General features: G+C 46.3%; 1 protein-coding gene across 5 annotated transcripts in view; it reads right to left on the bottom strand.

Moving 5' to 3' along the window:
* The window catches only part of blnk (B cell linker), a 259,070-nt gene that overhangs the window by 47,029 nt on the left and 186,889 nt on the right, over positions 1-25,152 (bottom strand). For all 5 annotated transcript variants that reach the window (XM_070875034.1, XM_070875037.1, XM_070875036.1 and 2 more), the window contains 7 exons: positions 19,630-19,795; positions 17,789-17,934; positions 13,936-14,026; positions 11,201-11,287; positions 7,872-7,922; positions 2,685-2,710; positions 624-646 (listed from right to left, as the gene is read on the bottom strand). In XM_070875034.1, coding sequence (XP_070731135.1) covers positions 624-646; positions 2,685-2,710; positions 7,872-7,922; positions 11,201-11,287; positions 13,936-14,026; positions 17,789-17,934; positions 19,630-19,795 — 590 coding nt within the window. The remainder of the gene's footprint in view (positions 1-623; positions 647-2,684; positions 2,711-7,871; positions 7,923-11,200; positions 11,288-13,935; positions 14,027-17,788; positions 17,935-19,629; positions 19,796-25,152) is intronic.

Raw genomic sequence — 25,152 nt, 5'->3', positions numbered from 1 at the left:
GCCAGCTTCTGCTGCAAGTTTCCTGGGGAGTCCTGTTTGGGGCAAAAGCTCCACCTGCCCCAAACATTATTCCATATGTGAGCAAGGATGCAGCCAGCCTGAGTGTTCTCGGTCCCAGTTTGGGTTTCCGGGCAGCTGGTGCCCTGGGAGAAATGAGGCCAATTGGCCTTGCCGGACATCGATGAGCCCTTACCTGGAATCCCGAAGAAAAGCTGCTATGTTTGTGGATGAATTGGTCTTCTTGCACATGGGACATGCCCAATAAAAAGTGTCCGTGTGGTGACAGACACATAAACGAGTGCCTTATTCCCCTCCCCCCCTTCTAACAAGTGTCCTAGATTCACCCAGAGTGCCATTAGGGCCTGCTAGTTTCACAATAAGGGGACACTCCCCTGCCCCTGGATATTCCAGCAGGATCAGATGAATTGATCCCTTCGCTTACAATGGGATCAAAGGGATGCAGATTTTCAGAATGTTTTATAAAAAAAAATTATTGATGACAAGACAGCCTCATTAAATAACTGCATTGGGATAGCCACTAAATATGTCAAACTCCATGCTCTCATTCAATAAATGTGTGATTTCTTGGACCATTCCTTTTACATTAATCAAGTGTGACGCACCTGTGCAGTGGTGGTGAAGCTTCCTAAAAAAAAAAAGTACTTTAAAATCAAAAGATATTATGAATGCCATTAGAGTATTGTTTTATTGGTATGCATGCTTAACTTACATAATACAACATTTTGGATTACGTATAAAGGCGCATTGGTATGTGTAGCTTTCAATAAGATGATTAAGGAGTCAATTTTAGGGGTCTGGTGCCCCTTGATTTTGGGCATAAATGGGGCATACTGGACAGTGAAATCAAGCAGGAAGGATTCCCACTGGATCATGACCTAATCCTGGTCCCGCTCCATTCTCCAGGTGGGGCTCATCTGAAGCAAGTGAGAGCTTTGTTCTCTGCGTAAAAAGAGGGAGGGAGCGAAATGCACCACTTCAAATACAACAGGATACCACGTAAAGAAAGATTTGTATTTATATAGCGCCTTTAACGACCACCAAAATACTTCACAGCCAATTAAGTACTTTTTATGAAGTATAGTCACAGTTGTAATGTAGGAAACACAGCAGCGAATTTGCGCACAGCAAGCTCCCACACAAAGTATAGTGATAATGTCCATATAATCTGTTTTAATGATGTTTATTGGCCAGCACACCAAGGATAACTCCCCTGCTCTTCAAAATAGTGTCATGGGATCTTTTATATCCATCTGAGGGCCTTGGTTTAATGTCTCATCTGAAAGATGGCACCTCCAACAGTGGAGTGTCAGCCTAGATTTTTGTGCTCAAGTCTGTGGAGTGGGACTCAAACCCACAATCTTCTGACTCAGAGGCGAACAGAGCCACTGCTGACCCAGAGAAGCTGGAGGGAAGGGAACCTAGGATGGTCCTTCAAGTGGGTGGCCCATTACAAAGCCCACAGATGTTTAAGTGGTTAGAGGTATTTTTTTCTAGGCTCTTGGTGGTAATTTTGTTTTTGATTTTTTTTTGTGTCGGCATTTTGGCTTTTGTAAGCCTTTTCAAAGTAGTTTATGTTTTGCCTCTTTTATGGGCACCAGTGTGTTTGCAAGTTGAGATACTTCAAACTGCTGCGTTCGGAGAAAGATGATGACCTGGGGAGGGATGCCAGTTACGGAAAGCTGCCTGACGGCACCCACACACCTGCTTCTGCAGATTAAGAGCCTCACTGTGGGAGATCTGCTTGGCTTTCCAAAGGAGCACATCCCTTCGTGGCATCACTCCAATCACAGCATGGAAATGATTGGTGGCACCTTGGCAGGTGGGGCCAATCAGACAACTTGCTATACATGGCACTGCATGAAGGATGGCATGCCAAGGTGAGCAAGCGCCAATGTTGTCTGATTGGCCCCACCTGCCAAGGTGCCACCAATCATTTCCGTAAGCCCTGTTACACCAACCTGGGAATGACCAGAGGGACCTGCCTTCTTGGGACCTAGGATAGCAGAGAGTCAGATGAATAACTGTCATCTGCTGCCAATGGCGGCCTTGCAGCATCTGCCTGGTACAGGGGTGGATAGTAATGGCACGCTGTGGCCTGAAAATTGGCTGCACCCCCTTGCAGTCATGCCTTTGGGCTGACTTATAGGGATGGTACTATGCTTGAGCACAGAGGTCAACCCTCCTAGCAAGCAACTCATACAGCACTACCTCCACTTCAGCAGCGAACAAAGAGAGGCTTGGGTACCGGGCTGTCTGAAGACTCACCTCTGCACCTAGGGTTCCCTCTGTCTCCTACATCCCTTCAGCCTCAGCAGCTACTGCCGGTGGGTTTAGCGGCCTTTTAAGGCTCTTCAAAAGCTTGCCGAAATTGTCCCTTCATTGTTACACTATTTCATTTGTGCACTGTTTCCTCTTCCACAAATAAGCCCATCTGAGTTTGCATCTAGATTATTCAATTTTGCTGAGACTGGAGGTTAGAGTGCCATTTGCACTTGACTCTTCAGGTGGAATTAGCACCTACAAAACCATTTCGAAAGACATACCAAAGGTGCCAAATAAAAGTCGAACTTTCAAGAACTTGCATTTTCCCTACAGTTTATGGTATCACGTGCATAATATAAGTTAAACCTGAAATGTTTAAACCTGATGCATCAAAAGCTTACCTCTGTATCTGGAACTTCATACACATCTGTGTGCAGGAGATATAAAGAGATATACACACATTAAAAGAAAATAAATAGGAAATACATTGACATGTTTCCATGAGAAATGAAATGTCTTGTGATTTTATTTATTGGTACATCGGTTGTTGAATTTATGAATCAAATTATCCAATTCAAAATCTAATTCATGTCAACTAGCAGGGTTGGAGATAGGAGCACAATTAAAAAAAAAAAACTGAATATCTACTGGGTGCCTAATTAATCTTTAAATTATAGAAAGAAATATAAGATTCAAAAAGTTAGTTTTGAGCCAAAAATTGCCCTCAATTATTTCCTTGCAAACTATGAATGGGGTGGGTAGGAAGAAGGTGCATCCTAAATATTAGGGTGGATTTTCATCTACATTGAATTAGTGCTCCCCAGGCACAGTGAAAAAGAAAATGGGGTGGAGGTGTCAGGATCCCTTTGCCAGGTTTCTCCAAGATATTAATGGGTGTTCCTGGCCTCTTGCCTCACGCTGCCTCTGCTCGAAGGAATCTGGTGCATGGGCCTCTTCTGGGGCCCTCGGGGACCAGAGGTTCCGCTGATGTCGTGGGGGCAGGCCAAAGGCTTTTAAAGTAGGCAATAAATTTCCGTTGAATTATAAAAACATAAGAAATAGGAACAGGAGTAGGCCATACGGCCCCTCGAGCCTGCTCCGCCATTCAATAAGATCATGGCTGATCTGATCATGGACACAGCTCCACTACCCCGCCCGCTCCCCATAACCCCTTATCCCCTCATTGTTTAAGAAACTGTCTACTTCTGTCTTAAATTTATTCAATGTCCCAGCTTCTACAGTTCTCTGAGGCAGTGAATTCCACAGATTTACAACCCTCTGAGAGAAGAAATTTCTCCTCATCTCAGTTTTAAATGGACGGCCCCTTATTCTAAGATCATGCCCTCTAGTTCTAGTCTCCCTCATCAGTGGAAACATCCTCTCTGCATCCACCTTGTCAAGCCCCGGAATTCGTAGCTTGTGAAACATGGGCCATTATCGCTAACAAGAATGTCCGGCAAGCCATGGGTTGCAAAGACCGCACGTAGACTCTCCACACTGGTGGATGTCGTGCACGAATTGAAAATGATGCACTCGATTCATTTTGAGTACGCATCTACCACAATGAGAAACATTTTTCCCATGAACGGGCCCACGTAGTCTACATGAATACGTGACCATGGCCTGGTGGGCCAGGGCCAGGGGCTGAGCAGGGCCTCCCTGGGGGCATTACCCAGCTGGGCACACGTCGTGCACCTGCGAACAGTGTTCCAGGTGTGAATCAATTCCTGGCCACCAAACATGTGACTGGGCAATGGCCTTCATCAGAACGATGCCTGGATGCTCACTGTGGAGTTCCCTGATGAATGTCTTCCTGCCTCTCTTGGGCATGACTACCCGGCTGCCCCATAGTAAGCAGTCTGCTTGGTTGGAGAGCTCATCCATCTGCCTGTGAAACGGTCTGACCTCCTCAGGGCATGCTCCATGTGCGGGCGCCCAATCCCCAGTCAGGACACATTTCTTAATCAAAGATAGGAGGGGATCTTTGTTGGTCCAGATTTTGATCTGGCGGGCTGTGATGGGGGAGCCTGCGCTGTCAAAGGCATCAACGGCCATGACCATCTCAGCGCTTTGCTCCACTGCCCCCTCGGTGGTGGCCAGTGGAAGCCTGCTGAGCGCGTCGGCACAATTTTCGGTGCCAGGCCGGTGTCGGATGGAGTAGTCATCAGCAACCAGCATGAGAGCCCATCGCTGTATGTGGGCTGACGCGTTGGCATTGACAGCCTTGCTGTCTGACAACAGGGATGTTACTGGCTTGTGGTCCGTTTCTAATTCGAACCTCCTGCCAAAAAGGTACTGATGCATTATTTTTACACCATAGACACACGCAAGTGCCTCCTTCTCAACCATCCCATATCCCGGTTCTGCTTGAGAGAGTGACCTGGAAGCATAAGCCACAGGTTGTAGTTGGCCCTCAGCATTATTCTGCTGCAACACGCACCCAACCCCAAAGGACGATGCATCACATGTCAGAACCAATTTCTTACGGGGGTCGTACAGGGTCAATAACTGATTTGAACAAAGTAGGTTCCGCCCCCGATTGAAAGCCCGTTCTTGACAGTCCCCCCAAAACCAATCACAACCCTTACGCAGGAGCACATGAAGCGGCTCCAACAATGTGCTTAAGTTCGGCAGAAAGTTCCCGAAATAGTTCAAGAGTCCCAGAAATGAACGCAACTCCGATGTGTTGCCGGGCCTGGGTGCTCGTCGAATCGCCTCTGTTTTGGATTCGGTGGGCCGAATCCCATCTGCAGCAACCCTCCTGTCCAGGAACTCAACCTCAGGAGCTAAAAACACATATTTAGACTTCTTGAGTCGCAGGCCTACCCGGTCCAGTCGGCGTAGCACCTCTTCCAGGTTGTGGAGGTGTTCCTCGGTGTCACGACCCGTGATGAGGATGTCGTCCTGAGATACGATTGTTCCAGGAATGGATTTAAGCAGGCTTTCCATGTTTCTTTGAAAAATCGCGGCCGCTGATCGAATGCCAAACGGGCACCTGTTGTAAACTAACAGTCTCTTGTGCGTCGTGATGGTGGTCAGTAGTTTAGATTCGTCGGCCAGTTCTTGTGTCATGTAGGCTGAAGTGAGATCCAACTTGGTAAACAGCTTGCCGCCTGCCAGCGTGGCGAAAAGATTCTCCGCTCTCGGGAGAGGGTATTGGTCTTGTAGGGACACCCGGTTGATAGTGGCCTTGTAGTCGCCACAGATCCTGACAGAACCATCTACTTTTAGGACGGGAACGATGGGGCTCGCCCAGTTGCTGAATTCAACGGGCGAGATGATGCCCTCTCTCTGCAAACGGTTCAATTTGCTCTCAATTTTCTTCCACATCACATACGGCACCGCTCTGGCTTTGTGGTGCACTGGTCTGGCATCCGGGGTGATGCGCATCACTACTTTGGTACCTCTGAACGTCCCGATGCCAGGTTGGAATAGTGACTCAAATTGTTGTAGGACTTGTGAGCATGAACTTCGCTCCACATTACGTGCACATCCCCCCATTTCCAGTTCATCTCAGCTAACCAGCTCCTTCCCAACAGTGCGGGACCATTGCCCGGGACAATCCAGAGCAGCAGCCGGTTCACTGATCCATTGTGTGCGACCACCAACATTGCACTGCCTAGTACTGGAATGATTTCTTTGGTATACGTCCGTAGTTGTGTCTCAATGCATTCTAGTTTGGGTCTACTGGCTTTGTGTGGCCATAGCTTTTTGAATTGTTGAACACTCATGAGTGACTGGCTAGCCCGTGTCCAGCTCCATGTGTACAGGGATGCCATTTAATAGAACCTTCATCATCATTGGTGGCGTTTTGGTATATGAGCTGTGAACTCGCTGAACTTCAGCGTCCATTGATTTGCCCCAAGAGTCATCCTGTATCACAGACCCCTCTTCTGGTCCATCCACCTCAGAAATTAGCCTGGTTCACAGGCTTCCTGCACATTCGAGCTAAATGGCCACTGATGTTGCAATTTCTGCAGACAAATTGTTGAAACCTGCAAGTCGTGGCAGAGTGTTTGCCCCCACACCTCCAGCATGAGCTGAGATTTCCATTGTTGTGAACAAAGGAGCTATGACCCGGCATTCCTTGCTGATTGTCCCTTTGACTGTCCTTGAGTACCCTGTTAGTGGGTGTCAATGGCCCCATCCTGGACCGCATTGTACACTGTGATGGCGTAAATGTCCGTTCAGCCTGCCATTGTCTCTGTTGAAAACCTACTCTGGGGTCTATTGCTGCCTGGGGTGTGTCGAACTGCCCTTGCCTGCCTGCGGGGCTCTGAGTCGTGTTTATGATATTGACTCCCTGATCCCCCGCCGCGTTGAAGGCAGAATTGCGCGTGTATATTATTTTGGTTTCCTCCTCCCCTGCCATGAAAGTCTGAGCCATCAACGTTGCCGCTTCCAAAGTCAAGTCCTTGGTCTCAATTAACTTTCAGAAAATCCCCGCATGACCGATGCCCTCAATAAAGAAGTCCCTTAACATCTCCTCTTTGCAGGCATCTGTGAACTTACAGAGGTTGGCCAAACGCCGGAGGTCCGCAACGAAGTCCGGTATGCTCTGTCCTTCACGACGTTGGTGGGTATAGAATCTGTGCCGGGCCATGTGTATGTTGCTCGCCGGTTTGAGGTGCTCATTGAGTAGTTTGCTGAGATCTTCAAAGGTTTTGTCTGCCGGCTTTTCGGGTGCTAGTAGGTCCTTCATGAGCGCATAAGTCTTAGGTCCGCAGCTGGTCAGCAGATGGGCCCTTCGCTTGTCGGCCGCTGCATCTCCCAGCCATTCTTTCGTGACAAAGTTTTGCTGGAGCCTCTCAATGAAATCGTCCCAGTCCTCACCAACACAGTACCGTTCTTCTGTGCTACCGGTGGCCATTCACGTGGGTCGTTGATTCCCGTTTCTCGTCGCCAATGTAAAGTCCTTACTCAATGGCACAAAACCCACACAAGCCACATTCTATGGACAAGGTCACTCTATGACCTGAACCTTTATTCCAAGGACTAAGAAGTGATGACCCTGCGTGAGACCTCCCTTTATATACCTGGTAAGGAGTGTCTCCCACAAGTTCACCCCCTGTGGTCAAGATGTGCATTGCTTAAGTATACACATTATTGCAATGGTGTTACATAGAGGTTACATACATGATACTGTTACACTGAAGACTGGTTAATTTGGAATATAATGGATTGTTCAGCAAAGATTCTCCTAATATGCCACCACCATTAGGCACCAATTCAGTTAGAATTACATTTATAGAAATAATTGTTGGCACATCATTAAACAAGAATATAATTATACTTAATAATTAACACATTTTAAGAGTTTGTTTTTGCATCATGTATTGTTGTTTACATATATATATCACAAAAGAATAAGTTATTAAAAAGATATGATAGTAGCTGGTTGGTAGTTAAAGGGCCATTATTCAATTCAGGGATTAATACTTTGTAAATTGAGAACATAGCTCAAGCAGTTTCTGAATTCTAGCAGAACCCTGATATTGAATTACATCCTTTAACTCACTGTCAGCTATTAACTTTACTATATATATTGATGGTTTAATTCAAAAAATGTTTGTTTTCTATTTTCTTACCATGATCTTGTGAGCTTTCTTTGTGCAGTTGTGCTGGAGTGACAGCTTGACCTGGATGAAAAAGTATTAAAATAACATTTGACCTAAAAGTGTACAGTTCACATAATAGAGGCTGCAGCATCTTTTCCCAGCAACAGATTACCTGTAGCAGTCTACACACAGCTTGAGACTCCAGTACAGCCATGCTCAAGCAGAGTTTGGATTTAACATTTTTTAATTTGAACTTATTTCACTGATTGATGCTATAGTAAAACTTCCCATGCACCAGTATCATTCACTCATGACACGTATTTAAACATAATAGGGGCACAATTGCCCCGTGCCCCGTTTTGGGTCCACAATCTGAACTAAATGAAAATTCAGCGCCCAGTGAGATGGGCAGCTAAATGTCTCTGAAAATCTTTGAATCCCAAAAATCTGCGGGGCAGTATCGGAGGTGTAATTCACCACTGCGGGGCGGTATCGGAGGTGTAATTCACCTCTGCGGGGTGGTATCGGAGGTGTAATTCACCTCTGCGGGGCGGTATTGGAGGTGTAATTCACCTCTGTGGGGCGTTATCGGAGGTGTAATTCACCTCTGCGGGGCAGTATCGGAGGTGTAATTCACCTCTGTGGGGCGGTATCGGAGGTGTAATTCACCTCTGCGGGGTGGTATCGGAGGTGTAATTCACCTCTGTGGGGCGGTATCGGAGGTGTAATTCACCTCTGTGGGGCGGTATCGGAGGTGTAATTCACCTCTGTGGGGCGGTATTGGAGGTGTAATTCACCTCTGCGGGGCGGTATCGGAGGTGTAATTCACCGCTGCGGGGCGGTATCGGAGGTGTAATTAACCTCTGCGGGGCTGTATCGGAGGTGTAATTCACCTCTGCGGGGCGGTATCGGAGGTGTAATTCACCTCTGTGGGGCAGTATCGGAGGTGTAATTCACCTCTGTGGGGCGGTATCGGAGGTGTAATTCACCTCTGTGGGGCGGTATCGGAGGTGTAATTCACCACTGCGGGGCTGTATCGGAGGTGTAATTCACCGCTGCGGGGCGGTATTGGAGGTGTAATTCACCGCTGCGGGGCGGTATTGGAGGTGTAATTCACCGCTGCGGGGCAGTATCGGAGGTGTAATTCACCTCTGCGGGGCAGTATCGGAGGTGTAATTCACCTCTGCGGGGCAGTATCGGAGGTGTAATTCACCTCTGCGGGGCGGTATTGGAGGTGTAATTCACCTCTGCGGGGCGGTATCGGAGGTGTAATTCACCTCTGCGGGGTGGTATCGGAGGTGTAATTCACCTCTGCGGGGCAGTATCGGAGGTGTAATTCACCTCTGCGGGGCGGTATCGGAGGTGTAATTCACCTCTGCGGGGTGGTATCGGAGGTGTAATTCACCTCTGCGGGGTGGTATCGGAGGTGTAATTCACCTCTGCGGGGCGGTATCGGAGGTGTAATTCACCGCTGCGGGGCAGTATCGGAGGTGTAATTCACCTCTGCGGGGCGGTATCGGAGGTGTAATTCACCTCTGCGGGGCAGTATCGGAGGTGTAATTCACCGCTGCGGGGCGGTATCGGAGGTGTAATTCACCTCTGCGGGGCAGTATCGGAGGTGTAATTCACCTCTGCGGGGCAGTATCGGAGGTGTAATTCACCTCTGCGGGGCAGTATCGGAGGTGTAATTCACCTCTGCGGGGCGGTATCGGAGGTGTAATTCGCCTCTGCGGGGCAGTATCGGAGGTGTAATTCACCGCTGCGGGGCGGTATCGGAGGTGTAATTCACCGCTGCGGGGCGGTATCGGAGGTGTAATTCACCTCTGCGGGGCAGTATCGGAGGTGTAATTCACCTCTGCGGGGCGGTATCGGAGGTGTAATTCACCGCTGCGGGGCGGTATTGGAGGTGTAATTCACCGCTGCGGGGCAGTATCGGAGGTGTAATTCACCTCTGCGGGGCGGTAGTGAGGCGGAAGCATGGCCCGGTGCTGATGATGTTACCGCAACACGGACGTGCCGCATCGCGCTGACACGTCACAACGTCCCTTCCCTTTTAAAGGGAAGAGCTGCTGCAAACTCTGCAGCCGTTTTCCTGGTGCCGAGTGGGCTACCAGGGAGGATTTCGGCCGGACCAGTGGCCCGGCACCCTAGAAGGAGTGCTGGGCTGCATGTTGGTGGCACAGCCGAATTGGCGGCCCGGTTGAACCAGTGGCCGCTATTGCCGTGCCGACTTCAAAGTTGGTCGACAAAAATAAGGCAGTGGCGGCGGCACAAGGCCCTTCCCTTTAAGGGCGGTCAGGGCGCCCCAGCCACCATAGCTTTGCGACCTGCAAAACTGTCGGTGGTATTGTCCCGCTCCAAGCGCATTCCCATGTGGCGCAAAGGGGTCGGTGCGGGGCAATAAGGGGTCGGCGCGGGCTTGCCGCCCGGGGCGAAAATTATGGGGCATGCCGCAAAACTGTTTTCACCACGGCCATCCTGGGGACAATTCTAGGCGGGTCACTTCCGCCACCTGCCATCGGGTGAAGAGTCCTTATCGCCCCATTAGCGCCTCTAATGGCCTTTCGGAAACGGGCAATTTTGGCCGCAATGTACATTGCACACTTACAAATAAAGCAGGCATGATGATTTTTCAATTTCCTGAACATTTTGAATTCACTCTAGCACGCTTTGCCAATTACGATAGCTGAAATAAGCTTTTAAAATATTTTTGATGTTAACACATACAATTATTATTGAGCTGGATTTTTCACCCCAAACTCCCCCCCCCCCCCCCCACCACCCACGATTTGTTGGCAGATCTGTGGTAGGAGGAGGCAGAAAATTGCTGAGGGACATGCTCTCTCCATGTTCTTGCCTTGCTGTGTATCTCCCCCTTTTCCAATTCCTTGGGCCTGGTGGCAGACAACATGCTTGACCATATATTGACAGGCATGGTGGAATTAATTGAAAATTTGGGAAATATGATCTCTAAAGCATTATCCTCCCTTTATGTCACGGCTAAATTGAATGCAAGGGGAGTGATAGTCCAACCCATTCCAAGATTTTTTTTTAAGTTGCAGGCTATTGTGCAATTGCTCTCAGAGTGATGGATTGCATTGGCCCAAAAGGTTGGTGCAAAGGTAAAAAAAATGTGTGGACATTTCACAGGTAGCACGAAGGCCTTTGTTCTAGGCCTGACACAACAAAACTCTAGTCTCATTTTGGTGGGAATCCCTGGCAGTGGACCAATTTTCAAATGATCCGGAGGCTGGAACATCAGAATTGTTCTGTTACTGAAATGCTTTACCAAATTTGCTGTATTTTGAACTAGATCTCATAATTTATAATTGGTTCCTGTTAAGAAAATATTTGAATACCTGGACCATGAAAATATCCTGCTTTGGGACTTGAGGACAAGGCTGATGGTTTTTTGGCTGGTTTGGCTGCTCTGTTCACCATCGGAGCTGATAAAACACGAATAATGTTTTGAGTAAATATAGTTAAGGTTGACATGTTTTATATTAAGTGTAAAACTTTCTATCAAAATGTATCACAATTCTTCTGCATATAACGATAGATTTAAAAAATTTGCGCTCCCAGCGCAGAGCGTCGAGGAGCACACATCAAGAATTTGGGCGTGGATGCGAGCAAGTCTCGCCAGATTTTCCGTCTATTAATTTTAATGGACCAGAAATCCAGAAGTGCCCGCTGAACTCCATGCCCCAATTCTCAATATATTCTCCCGTCAAAGAAAGAGAGACAATACTTGGACAAACGTAGGGGCCTGGAGTTTCCGCTCATTGGCTCTGGGTTTTTTGTGTGCAATTCCCCTGAAAATCAAGTTTCAGTGTCAATCAAGTTTCCATGATCTATTACGCTAGTTTAAAAAAAAAATTGTGCTCGAAGCTGGCCCCGCCCACAAAACTGGCTACACCCCTCCCCCCCTCCCCCAGGATGAATTAATCACAATTGAGAGTTTCCACTAATTGCGCTCATTTATGGGCCTAGAGGAGTTTGTAAAACTTAAGCTGGTTCTGTTAACTGCAAGGCTACTAATAGGCGCATGTTAAAAGCTTTTGAACATAATGGGCCGGATTTTTGAGAAGTTTGCGGCCGGGTTTTCACGGCGAATTGACCCTCCGTGGTCTCAAAGCCCGGGCGGGATCCTTGGATCGTTGTTTGCGACGGCGATGGGACGTACCACCGGGGAGAGGTGAGCCAACGTGAAACGCCGCAGATTGCGTTACCGTCGGACTTTTGGCACTCTCCCAACCCGTACGCCACGCCGATAAAACCCAAAAGCCGAAAATCCGGCTTATTAATGTTTTTAAAAATTTACTAACAAACTGACTACAATACACCAATATAACTAGCAAATAGTTCTATATACTTTTTAAAAGTCTTTTTCAGCTATTTAAAATTGGGTAACTCATAGATCATAGACACACTTATTTTTTGTGATAAATCCATTTTCAGTTGTATTAATGAAACTGCACCAAGTTACCACTCTTAAATATAACACGGAATACTTTTTAAAGCAAAAATGTATATTTTTAAATTACGTTCTAAAGCTTTGGCTGATTCATGGCAGACTTTATGTTTGATGTTAGGCAAATGTATTTGAGCAGAAACTCGAGAATAAAAAACACTTCTCAAAACTGGCACAATTTGCGCCTGGATCGCCTATTGCGCCCAGAATCATTCACATCCTCAGCATATCCCAAAGCACTTTACAGCCAATTTGAACTACAGTCACTGTTGTTATGTAGACTAACATGGCAGCAATGTCCTAGAAACAGCAATGAAATAAAGACCAGAATCTGTTTTTTTGGTGGTATAGATTGAGAGATATACATTGTCCAGGACACCAGGACAAGTTCCCTATCTTTCTACGAATAGTGCTATGGAATCTTTAATGCCTACCTGAATAGACAGAACCTTCGATAATATCTCTTCTGAAAGTCAGCACCTGTGACATTGCAGCATTCCTTCAATACTGCAATGAAGTGTCAGCCTGGATTATGTGCCCAGGTCTCTGGTGTGGGTCTTGGACCCACCTTCTGACTCAGAGACAAGTGCTACCACTGAGATGGGTGATGAATGTGGCTGAGAGGGAAGACATTGCAGCACTCCCTCAGTACTGCACCGGAGTCAGCTTATATTATATGCTCAAGTCTCTGAAATTAGGTTCAAATCCATAAATATCTAACTCAGGTAAGATTTACAGCACTGAGTCAAGTTGGACTGCAATTTCATAAAATCTAACATTTTAATATACATTATTTTGGATTGAAAAAAGTCCCAAAGTCCAGGCTTGTATTATGTGAAACATTACATTAAATGATAATTTTCTATCAAAAATCTTGTACTTGGCCAACTAGCCCTACGTTCAATTCCCAAGTTAGTTTGTTCACCTCATATTTTCATTACTTTAAAGACCCGATCATGTCTTCATTCAGTCACAAGTATGTTCATTATGGAATTTATTTCACATAATGAGATAACATCCATTTATCATATTGTATTTTTGGGTTGCAAAATCATTTCAGAATTGATTTAATTATTTACAATTATATCCTGTCAAGTAACAATTCCACTGGATAAATGTCAAATTGGTTTAAAATCAGATATGAAAAATACAGTCAATTAGTCTACTATCTGCCTTAGGTTTTATTTTATAAGATTTACAAGTTATTTTTGTTTCTTGCCACCATCCATTCTGAAACCCCATGTCCACCACACCCCTGCCAAGTGGTTGGGTAGGTGACACTTTTACCGGTGGCCACTCTATAACCACCCATTAGAAAATGAAGCCTTCTCTCTCTGTGAGGAAGTGTCTAATTTGATGCCGAACCTGCCTGACACGAGCTGTGACCAGGTTTGTGCTGTGTGAGAAACCACATGCCCCAATCTGCCTCCCTGCAAGTTCTTGCTGTTGAAATTCTCAAGCTTGATTAAAAAATATATATAATAGCACACATTATAAATGTGCTTCTTTACAGTTTGTTGTACACAGCTACTGCTACAACAAATTGGGATGTGGACCAGATTTTCTTTTGAAGGCAAATTAGCTGACAACCTGCCAGCTGGCAAGAACTACTTCAGAACTTACGTTTTATCACTGCTGGAGGAGCACTTTTCTCTGTGGGGTCAATGTATGCACCAGCAGGTTCATTATCCTCCACAGGAACAATGTAATCATCCTGGAATTAAATACAACTTTCCAATAATTTAGGAAAACAAGAATATAACAATACAAGATGACCAATCAGCTCACCCCATCAAACAAGTTCTTTTACAGGATCCAAAGTTAACTTTGTGCTCCAAACCCAAGTTTATGGCAATTCCCTTCAAGCGAGCTTTATTTGCCACAGGAAGTGACAATCTATGCAACCAGTTGTTGACTTATTCCTTATGCTCATGTCTTAAGTTTGTAATCATGTCCCAATGTTCTGCACATTCCTCTGTACTATTTGTACACAAATATTTATTTTCAAAACCTGGAGCATATTTCCACCATCATCATTTTAATAATTGGAATTTTAAATGTATCTTCTTTAACCTCTTTTCATGATTCAATAATCTAAAATTTGGATTAATATCTTTGCTGCCCTTCTCTGAATCCTTGATGTCTTGAGGACAATTATCACACCAGACACATTACATCACACGTGGAATCATCAGTGCTTTATAATATTGTTGGATAATTCCGTCCTATCCTTTAAACAGATTTATACAACTAGAGACAATATGTTTGGTAATTCACTTCATTTATTGCCAACAAAACATGAATCTAAAACACCCTCACCAACCATACAGAATAGCACACGTTAGCCCTGCATCCAAAAACTTATTGTGCGAAAATTTAATGAGAAACCGTGAAGATGGCTTCTCGAAGCCTCCCAGCATTTCCTTCCTTCTTCTCTCCCTTCTCTTTCTTCTCTAGCCAAGTTAAAAATAGCATCTGCCTTATCCCCTTTTAGTTTAGGGTTCTCTTCCTGCCGAATGTAATCCTAACCTCATGTTTTACACTGCCCGTTTGTTTCAAATAGTGTACCAGAGATAAGAGGCACCATTTGTACTCCTTTTCACACCAGAATGTTGCCTCTTATTTATTGCACCCGCCAAACCATCCCTGATGTAAATAATCCTTTGATGTATGCCCTCATGGAATTCCCTGCTGTGATATAAGCCTGTGTTTCAAAAGCTGCTCTTATCAGCAGTTTAGAGAAGGGTTTTTGCGAACATGACAGGGAAAAAACAAGCTTTTAAAGAATATGATTTAAACAAATCCTTTCCATATTATAGTTTGGTCTCTATTAGAAACAAAACAAAAAACATATCGATATTCTTACAAATTCTGTAGATTCTAGAATGGTTCTCATGGATTAGGAGGTAGCAAATGTAACCTCGCTATTTAAGAAAGAAGATAGAGAGAAAATGGGGAACTACAGACCAGTTAGCCCACATCAGTAGTAGGGAAAATGATAGAATCTATTGGCCCAGAAATTCCAATCGAGGTCTTCCCGTGGGCAAACTACTGAAAAAAGGAAAAAAAATGCGCACTTACCTGAACGTGCTGCGCCCGCTCGAACTTCCGATCCTGAGGCCTTCAATCGGAGCGCGTGCACGTTGGGACATCCATATGCTGGAGCTGGAGTCACATGGCTCTGGGCAGCCAATCAAGGTACAGTATTTTCTCATTCATAATAATGGGAACTCCGTAGTTGGAGTTCCCATTATTATGAATGAGAAACCCCCCCCAAACACACAAAACACTAATAAAAAATAGAAAAATACACTACATATTTAAGATTCATTTAAATTAAAGTTCTTATAAAAAATATTTTCCTGACTTTTTAAAAAGTTTTTTTAATTATGCCTTAAAATAAACTTACAGTACTGGGGAGGGTTTTTTTTAACAATAAAATGTTTTCATATGCGTTTATTTAATTTAATTTTAATGTTTATGTATGTTTTTAACACTTGCGCCTGTAAAAGTAGGCTATACGCCTGCTTTTTCAGGCGCAAGACTTTTGAGGACATTTGCTGGGCAAGATATACGTAAATATCGCAAATCTTGCTCTGCAAGTGTCATCGCTCCCGACATGCGCGAGATCTGTCAAGCCAGAAACTTGACAAATCGGAAAAGCCAGTTTTCAGCGCATGCGCATTACACGCTGAAAATTAGCTTTTCAGGTGCCTTCCCGGGTCCGTAGAAACTTCGTACGGACCCGGGGCATTGGAATTTCAGGGTCATTATTAAGGACATGGTAACAGGGAACTTAGAAATGAATAATAGGATTGGGTGGAGTCAACACAGATTTAGGAAAGGGAAATCATGTTTAACAAATCTGTTAGAGATTTTTGAGGTTGTAACGTGTTGATGTTGAGGTTGAGGTTGAGGATGTGGTGTATTTGGATTTTCAGAAGGCATTTGATAAGGTGCCACACAAGAGGTTATTAAACAAAATTAGGGCTCACGAGATTGGTGGTAATATACTAGCATGGATTGAGGATTGGTTAATGGACAAAAAACAGAGAGTAGGAATAAACGGGTCATTTTCAGGTTGGCAGGCTATAACTAGTGGAGTACTGCAAGGATTGGTGCTTGGGCCCCAGCTATTCACAACCTAGATCAATGATTTTGATGAGGGGACCAAATGTAATATATCCCAAGTTTGCTGATGATACAAAGCTAGGTGGGAATGTAAGTTGCGAGGAGGATGCAAAGAAGCTTGAAGGGGATATAGACAGGTTAAGTGAGTGGGCAAGAACATGACAAATGGAATATAATGTGGAGAAATGTGAATTTACCCACTTTGGTAGGAAAAATAGAAACCCAGCGTACTTTTTAAATGATGAGAGATTGGCAAATGTTGGTGTTCAGTGGAACCTGGGTGTCTTTATACACGAATCACTGAAAGTTAACTTGCAGGTATAGCAAGCAATTAAGAAAGCAAATGATATATTGGCCTTTATTAGAAGAGGATTTGAGTATAAGAGTAAAGACGTCTTACTGCAATTATATAGCGCCCTGGTGAGACCGTATCTGGAGTATTGTGTACAGTTTTGGTCTCCTTACCTAAGGAAGGATATACTTGACATAGAGGGAGTGCAACAAAGGTTCACCAACTGTTTCCTAGGATGGGGGGATTGCCCTATGAGAAGAGATTGAGTAGACTAGGCCTATATTCTCTAGAATTTAGAAGAATGAGAATGAAGATCTCATTGCAACATACAAAATTCTTACAGGGCTTGACAGGGTAGATGTTTTCTCTGGCTGGGGAGTTTCGAACCAGGGGTCACAGTTTCAGAACACAGTTTCAGGAGTCGGTCATTTAGGACTGAGATGATGAGAAACTTCTTCACTCAAAGGATGGTGAATCTTTGGAATTCTCTATCCCAGAGGGCTGTGGAAGCTCAGTCGTTGAGTATATTCAAGACAGAGATTGTGAGATTTTTGGATATTAAGGGAATCAAGGGATATGGCGATAGAGCAGGAAAGTGGAGTGGAGGTAGAAGATCAGCCATGTTCTTGTTGAATGGCCGAGCAGGCTTGAAGGGCCAAATGGCCCACTCCTGCTCCTATTTCTTATGTTCTTAAATATGGCAACAATAATTATTTGAGTTTAGTCTACAGATTTACTTATACATTTCAGTAATTTATTTGCTTTTCCAACTGTGACAACACCACAAAGCCTATTCTATGATGACACCTTCTGCAAAGTGAAGATCCAAGGTCCAGGCCACTTGTTCACCCAATATATATTGACACAGGGAAATAATTAATAGAATTTCTCCTTTGCAAGTGGACTGATATGGATAGCACAGCTTTCCTGTAAGTTTACAGTGACGCAGGTGCATCCAAAATCCTGACTTACAATCGCCCACTGCATGGCCCCACACCACTGGTGAAGCCTTGCAATTTAAAGGATGATTTCCCTTTTTTATTATGACCTTACCTCATCAGCTTCTCCTTCTTCCATTTTCCCAGCTGCCTGTGGCTGTGCGGGTATGTTTCGCTTGACTGGAGTTGGTGACAATCGTGGTAGCATCATTGGAGGCGGCTTTGAGAAAGGGATTGCTGGCCGGTTTATGGGTCGGTTGTCTATGAAAATGATAAGGAGACTTACTTTTCTCGTTCCAGAAACAGCCACTGTCCCAGTACTGAACTAGTCAGCTTGCTTCTAAAGGCCCTTCAGGTAACATATAAAGTTATTGTTAAATAGAAATCTGTAAAAAATTAATTTGCCTGGTTTTACGAAGGAGAATTGATAAACCACATTGCTGTTGAACTTTGTTTAATGGATGACTACTATCCCTGATGGTCATCCAATGACTTTATATCTACTCTCACATGGAAAATAAAATGCAGAGGAATAATAAAAACAATGGCAGAATGCTTCACTGACACAGTGGGTTGGCTCCTCCCCCACTGGCAGTTTAGTGACGAGGCTTCTGTCCACCATTGTGAGTTTGCTGCTAACTCACTCAAGATTCCTGGACTGGTCCTCATTAGTTACGGTAGGATAGGATGGCACTGGTAAAATTGTTGCCTTTTGCTTTACTGCCACTGGGAAGGAGGGGAATTGAATGGTGGTGTAGCTTTTCAAATACTACAACTGATTAAAGGGACACTTTTTTGGGGCAGGGAGCTGTGCAGGGCAACAATGAGTGAGAAAGGAATGGGGGGGGGGGGGCGCTGGGGGAGGTGGTCCCTACAGGAGGAAGGGCTCCTAGACTTAGTGATAATTTGCTGGATCTCTCTCTAGCAAAAATAAGATCCAGAAGAAAAGATGTCCTGGGGAATGAGGGCAGGAAGTGGTCCAGATGTTATGGAGGGAGGTGGCAGAGGCAGTGAGTGCAACTACCACTATCCCATGAACTATGCACAAAGACATTTGGCCACAGTAAGTGAAGGTCCAAAGCTCTTGCCCCATCTTCACCAACTCCATTGTAGCATCTTACCTGCCCGGCACCAGCCCAGACACAGCCACTTGAGAAGAAGTGGTTGGCGAGTCAGAAGGATTTTCACTGAGTGATGCACTGAGCATTTGTCAGCAGCTGGACTAGGGAATGGAAGAGGTGGAGTGCCACTCTTCCACAAAGGCTGTAGAAATCACAGCCCTCGGCTGAGGAGCCAATGACACCAACTCTTAAGGCCCAATCTTCACAAGCACAGTGACTTGGGGTATAGAGCTCATGTGCCCAAGCTTGGATGTAAGTCATTTTGACACAGAAGCTGATGAGATCAGGTGCCTTAACAACAAATCAAACACAGTTTGTTTGGGTATAGAAAGATGGGTACTCATCTTAAAACTCAAATGTAATAATGTCTGCAACTATAGTGAAGTGTAGTTTAGCACATGTAGCTAAGGTGGTGAGAGCCAGTGTCCAGAGAGGAATGAGAGGGAAAGACTTGTCTGCTTTAAGGCAGCTACTAAAGACCAAAGGAGTTCCATTCCTCCTGGTGATAATTTTACTCAGAAAGTTGGTGCGAGTACCAATAGGAGTCAAGCTGCCACTGTGATGAAAGTATAAAAGCATGCCTGAGCACATCATGGCCAACAGAATTGGTTAGTTATAAGTGACCAGTGTTAAGGTAGTGAGCATTTCTGGAGATGCTCACCTGATAAATTGAAGTTTTAACTTTTTGGATGACTTTGTACTTATTCTGACTTTTGTGCAGTTATTAAGTACTAGAGCTGTACATGTCCCAAATACTCATGAAAAAAATAAGCCAGTAAGTGACAGTAACAAGCAATAGAACGTTAAATCTTAAAACAGAACAGACATACATTACCTGCATATTCACCCTTAGAAGTACTAAAACACTGGGGAACTATTTTCTTTTTAATTTCACTAGGAGGTGGCTCATAATTTTCATCATCATCGCCATCACCATGTGGATCTTCATAAGTGTCTGAGCCATCAGAATGCTCATCTGCGTTTTCATAATCACTGTTGTCCTGCACACAAGTACAATCATTAATCAAGATTTTTTATTTGAATACTGTATACTAATTTCTATTGCATTTGGTTATAACTCAGAAGAAAGAAAAATATTCACTTAGTCAAAATATAGACATACTTTTATCAAATGTTAATATTTCATCAGTTGGTGTGAGTAACAGGCTAATTCATTTAATAATTAAAATTCATCAAGTTATTTTAAGATGAGTGCATAGATTCTATCAGTGTAGAAGTTTCAGATGTGACTTTCATGTCAGGCAGTATCTACACTGGGCCGTTAGTTACATTTATGGCCGTGATTTTTCCTACCGGGTCGGGAGTGAGGCGGGCGACTTCGAGTGTGCATTGGAACCTCGCTCCCTTCTTCATCCGCCTCTGTCCAAGTAATTTTATGTAGATGGGATTTTTATGCCCGCTCTGCGAGGATCCCGGCCAATTAAAAGGAAATGGATTTGATGACATCACTTGATGACGCATCATCAGCTGGTTTCCTTCAAGAGACCATGCCGACATTCATTTTGACAGCTCAGTCAGTGTTCTACAGCATTGAGGTGCTGCAAACACTGACAATCACTACACAAAGGTGCATGGCTGCACCCAGGCTCTCCCATGGATCCCTCCAGATGCTTATGGAGGGAGTCACAACACACAGGGAGGCTCACTTCCCATCCAATGGATGGATGGTGTTTGATCCCGTTACGGGTCATGAATTCTTTGAACTCAGCACTGGTAAAACATGGCCCGTTGTCACTCAACAGGACATCGGGTAGGCCATGTGTTGCAAACATGGTCCGCAGGCTTTCAGTAATGGCAGCAGACATGCTAGCCGACATTATCTCACATTCAATCCATTTGGAGTACGCGTCTACAACCACAAGGAACATTGTACCCAAGAACGGGCCTTCATAATCAACGTGTAACCTAGACCACTGTTTGGAGGGCCAAGACCATAAACTTAGCGGTGCCTCCCTGGGTACATTGCTTAACTGCAAGCATGTATTACATCTGTGAATGCAGGACTCTAAGTCCGCATCGATACCGGGCCACCACACGGGGGATCTGGCTATCGCTTTCATCATTACTATCATGTATGCAACTTTCATACATCTGTAACCTTCATGTAACTGTAACCTTCATGCAACCACATTGTACACTGTATATATGTCCTGGAAATGCACACCTTGACCACAGGGGGTGAACTTGTGGGAGACACTCCTCACCTGGGCACTCAGGTAATTAAAGGGAGGTCCCACGCAGGGTCATCACTTCTTGGTCCTGGGAATAAAGCAAGGTCACGCAGTGACCGTGTCTGCAGTACATGCCTCGTGTGATGCAGTAGCAAGGTGCAGGGACACCACATTTGGCGATGAGAAACGGGAATCACCGAACTACGAGGATGGCCACCGGTAGTACAGAGGAACGTTACTGTGTGGGTGAGGACTGGGATGACTTCATTGAGAGACTCCAGCAGTTTCGTCATGAAGGACTGGCTAGGAGCGGCAGTGGCTGACAAGCGGAGGGCGCATCTACTGACCAGCTGCGGACCAAAGACGTATGCGCTGATGAAAGACCTGCTCGCACCCGAGAAGCCGGTAGGCATGTCCTTCGAAGTGCTCAGCCAGCTGATCAGTGAGCATCTCAAACTGGCGAGTAGCGTACACATGGCCCGGCACCGGTTCTACACAGACCAGCGTCGGAAGGGACAAAACATCTCGGACTTTGTTGCGGACCTGCGGCGCTTGGCCAGCCTCTGCAAGTTCATAAACGCCTGCAGGGGGGAGATGTTAAGGGACTTCTTCATTGAGGGCATTAGTCATGCCGGGTTTTTCAGGAAGCTCATAGAGACCAAGGATTTGACTTTAGAAAGTTGATAGCTCAGACCTTCATGGCAGGGGAAGAGGAGACCAAACTAATTTACGCGCGCAGCTCTGGTTCCAACGTGGTGATGGACCAGGGAGTTAACATTGTGAATGCGGCTCAGGACCCCGCAGGCAGGCAAGGGCATTTAGAAACTGGCCAGGCAGCAACAGACTCTAGCGTGGGCCCGCAACAGGGACAATGGAAAGGGGATCGGCAATTCACGCCATCTCGAGGAACAATGCATCCCGTGATGGGACCATTGACACCCACCATCAGAGCGCTTAGAAACAACCAAAGGGACAATCAGAGAGGAATGCCTGGTAACAGTCCTTTTGTTAACAACAACCCCAGCTCATGCTGGAGGTGTGGGGGTAGACATACTGCGAAAAGCTGCAGATCCCAGCAATTTATCTGTAGGAATTGTAACGTCAGTGGACACTTGGTCAGAATGTGCAGAAAGGCTGTAGCGAGGCTAATCTATGAGACAGAGGAACCAGACGAGGGGTCTGCAATGCAGGATGATGCTTGGGGCAAAGCCATAGATGCTGAAGTTCAGCGGGTTCACGTGGCTGACGTCCACAGCTCATATACCAAAATGCCACCCATGATGATGAAAGTTTTATTGAATGGCACATGGAGCTGGACACAGGAGCCAGCCAGTCCCTTATGCGCGCCCAACAATTTGAGAGACTATGACCACACAGAGCTAGCAGGCCAAAACTGGAACGCATTGACACACAGCTACGGACGTACACCTAAGAGATCATCCCAGTGCTAGGCAGTGCAAACTTGGTGGTAACACATAATGGGTCAGTGAACCGGCTGCCACTCTGGATTGTCCCGGGAAATGGCCCCACACTTTTGGGGAGGAGCTGGCTAGCCGAGATGAACTGGAAATGGGGGGATGTGCACGCCATTTCATCTGTGGAGCGAAGTTCATGCTCACAGGTCCTACAGAAATTCGAGGCACTGTTTCAACCCGGTGTCGGGACTTTCAAGGGCACCAAAGTAGTGATACGCATCACCCCGAACGCCAGACCAGTGCACCACAAAGCCAGAGCGGTGCCATATGTGATGCGTGAGAAAATTGAAAGTGAATTGGACAGGCTGCTCAGAGAGGGCATAATCTCGGCAGTTTAATTCAGTGACTGGGCAAGTCCCATCGTTTCTGTTCTCAAAGCGGATGGCTCGCTCAGGATTTGTGGCGACTACAAGGCCACCATCAATCGAGTGACACTGCAAGACCAATACCCGCTTCTGAGAGCGGAGGACCTTTTTGCCATGTTGGCAGGTGGCAAGCTGTTCACCAAGTTGGACCTCACTTCAGCCTACATGACTCAGAATCCAAGCTTCTGACCACCATCACAATGCACAAGGGGCTATTTGTCTACAACAGGTGTCCGTTTGGCATTTGTTCGGCGGCCGCTATCTTTCAGAGGAACAGGGAAAGCTTGCTTAAATCTATTCCTGGAACGATTGTGTTCCAAGATGACATCCTAATAACGGTTCGAGACACCGAGGAACACCTCCAAAACCTTGGGGAGGTGCTACGCCGACTGGACCGGGTAGGCTTGTGGTTGAAAAAGCCCAAATGTGTGTTTTTGGCCCCAGAGGTCGAGTTTTTGGGCAGGAGGGTTGCCGCAGGTGGGATCCGGCCCACTGAAGCTAAAATGGAGGTGATCCGCCGGGCGCACAGGCCCGGCAACACGTCGGAGTTGCGATCATTCCTGGGACTTTTGAACTATTTTGGGAAATTTCTGCCAAACTTAAGCACATTGTTGGAGCCGTTACACATACTCTTGCGTAAAGGTTGTGAATGGTTTTGGGGGGACGGTCAAGAACGGGCTTTCAAAAGGGCGCGGAACCTCCTTTATTCTAACAAGCTGTTGACCTTGTACGACCCTGTAAAAAACTGGTTTTAACATGTGATGCATCATCCTATGGGGTTGGATGCGTGTTGCAGCAGAGTAATGATGATGGCCGACTCCAACCGGTGGCTTATGCCTCCAGGTTGCTCTCACAGGCAGAGCGTGGATATGACATGGTCGAAAAGGAAGCACTCGCTTGTGTTTACGGTGTGAAAAAGATGCACCAGTACCTTTTCGGTAGGTGGTTCGAGCTAGTAACGGACCACAAGCCGTTAACATCCCTGTTGTCCGACAGCAAGGCTGTCAATGCCAATGCGTCAGCTCGCATACAGTGATGGGCCCTCACACTATCTGCGTATGACTACACCATACGGCACCGGCCAGGCACCGAGAATTGCGCTGACGCGCTCAGCGGGCTCCCACTGGCCACCAATGAGGGGGCGTCGGAGCAAAGCGCTGAGATGGTCATGGCCGTTGAGGCTTTTGACACCGCAGGCTCCCCCATCACAGCCCGCCAGATCAAAATCTGGACCAACAGAGACCCCCTCTTGTCCATGATAAAGAAATGTGTTCTGACTGGGGACTGGGTGCCCGCACACGAGACGTGCCCCGAGGAAGTCAGACCGTTTCACAGACGGATGGATGAGCTCTCCATCCAAGCCGACTGCCTGCTATGGGGCAGTCGGGTAGTCATGCCCCAGAAAGGAAGGGAAGCATTCATCAGGGAACTCCACAGCGAGCACCCTGGCATCGTGCTAATGAAGGCCATTGCCCGGTCACATGTATGGTGGCTGGGAATTGACTCAGACCTGGAACACTGGGTTCACAGCTGCACGACGTGTGCCCAGCTGGGCAATGCCCCCAGGGAAACCCCACTCAGTCCGTGGCCCTGGCCCACCAGGCCATGGTCACGCGTTCATGTAGACTACGCGGGCTCGTTCATGGGAAAAATGTTCCTGATCATTGTCGATGCATACTCGAAATGGATCGAGTGCATCATATTAAACTCGTGCACGACATCCATCACAGTGGAGAGTCTGCGCACGGTTTTCGCGGCCCACGGCTTGCCGGACATTCTGGTCAGCGACAATGGTCCGTGCTTCACCAGCCGTGAATTCCAGGAGTTTATGTCGGGTAATGATATCAAACACGTCCGGACAGCGCCGTTCAAGCCGGCTTCCAACGGCCAGGCGGAACGTGCAGTTCAAGTCATAAAACAGGTCATGTTCCGTATCCAAGGACCCTCCCTTCAGTACTGCCTATCGCGCCTCCTGCTGGCCTACTGGTCCTGCCCGCATTCGCTCACAGGAGTCCCGCCAGCGGAACTACTCATGAAACACAAGCTTAAAACGCAGCTGTCCCTCATTCATCCAGCCCTGGCAGACATTGTTGAGGGCAAGCGCCAGTCCCAAACCGAGTGCCATGATCGTAACGCAAGGGGGAGGTGTATAGAAATCGATGACCCCGTATTTGTTCTTAACAATGCTTTGGGACCTAAGTGGCTTGAGGGCACCGTAATTGGCAAAGAGGGGAATAGGGTCATAGTGGTCAGACTCAACAATGGGCAGATATGCTGTAAACACTTGGACCAAGTAAAGAACAGGTTCAGCATAGACACTGAGGAA

Source organism: Pristiophorus japonicus, chromosome 3, assembly GCF_044704955.1.
Source record: "Pristiophorus japonicus isolate sPriJap1 chromosome 3, sPriJap1.hap1, whole genome shotgun sequence".
NCBI lineage: Eukaryota > Metazoa > Chordata > Chondrichthyes > Pristiophoridae > Pristiophorus > Pristiophorus japonicus.
This window is presented reverse-complemented; position numbering and strand designations above follow the sequence as displayed.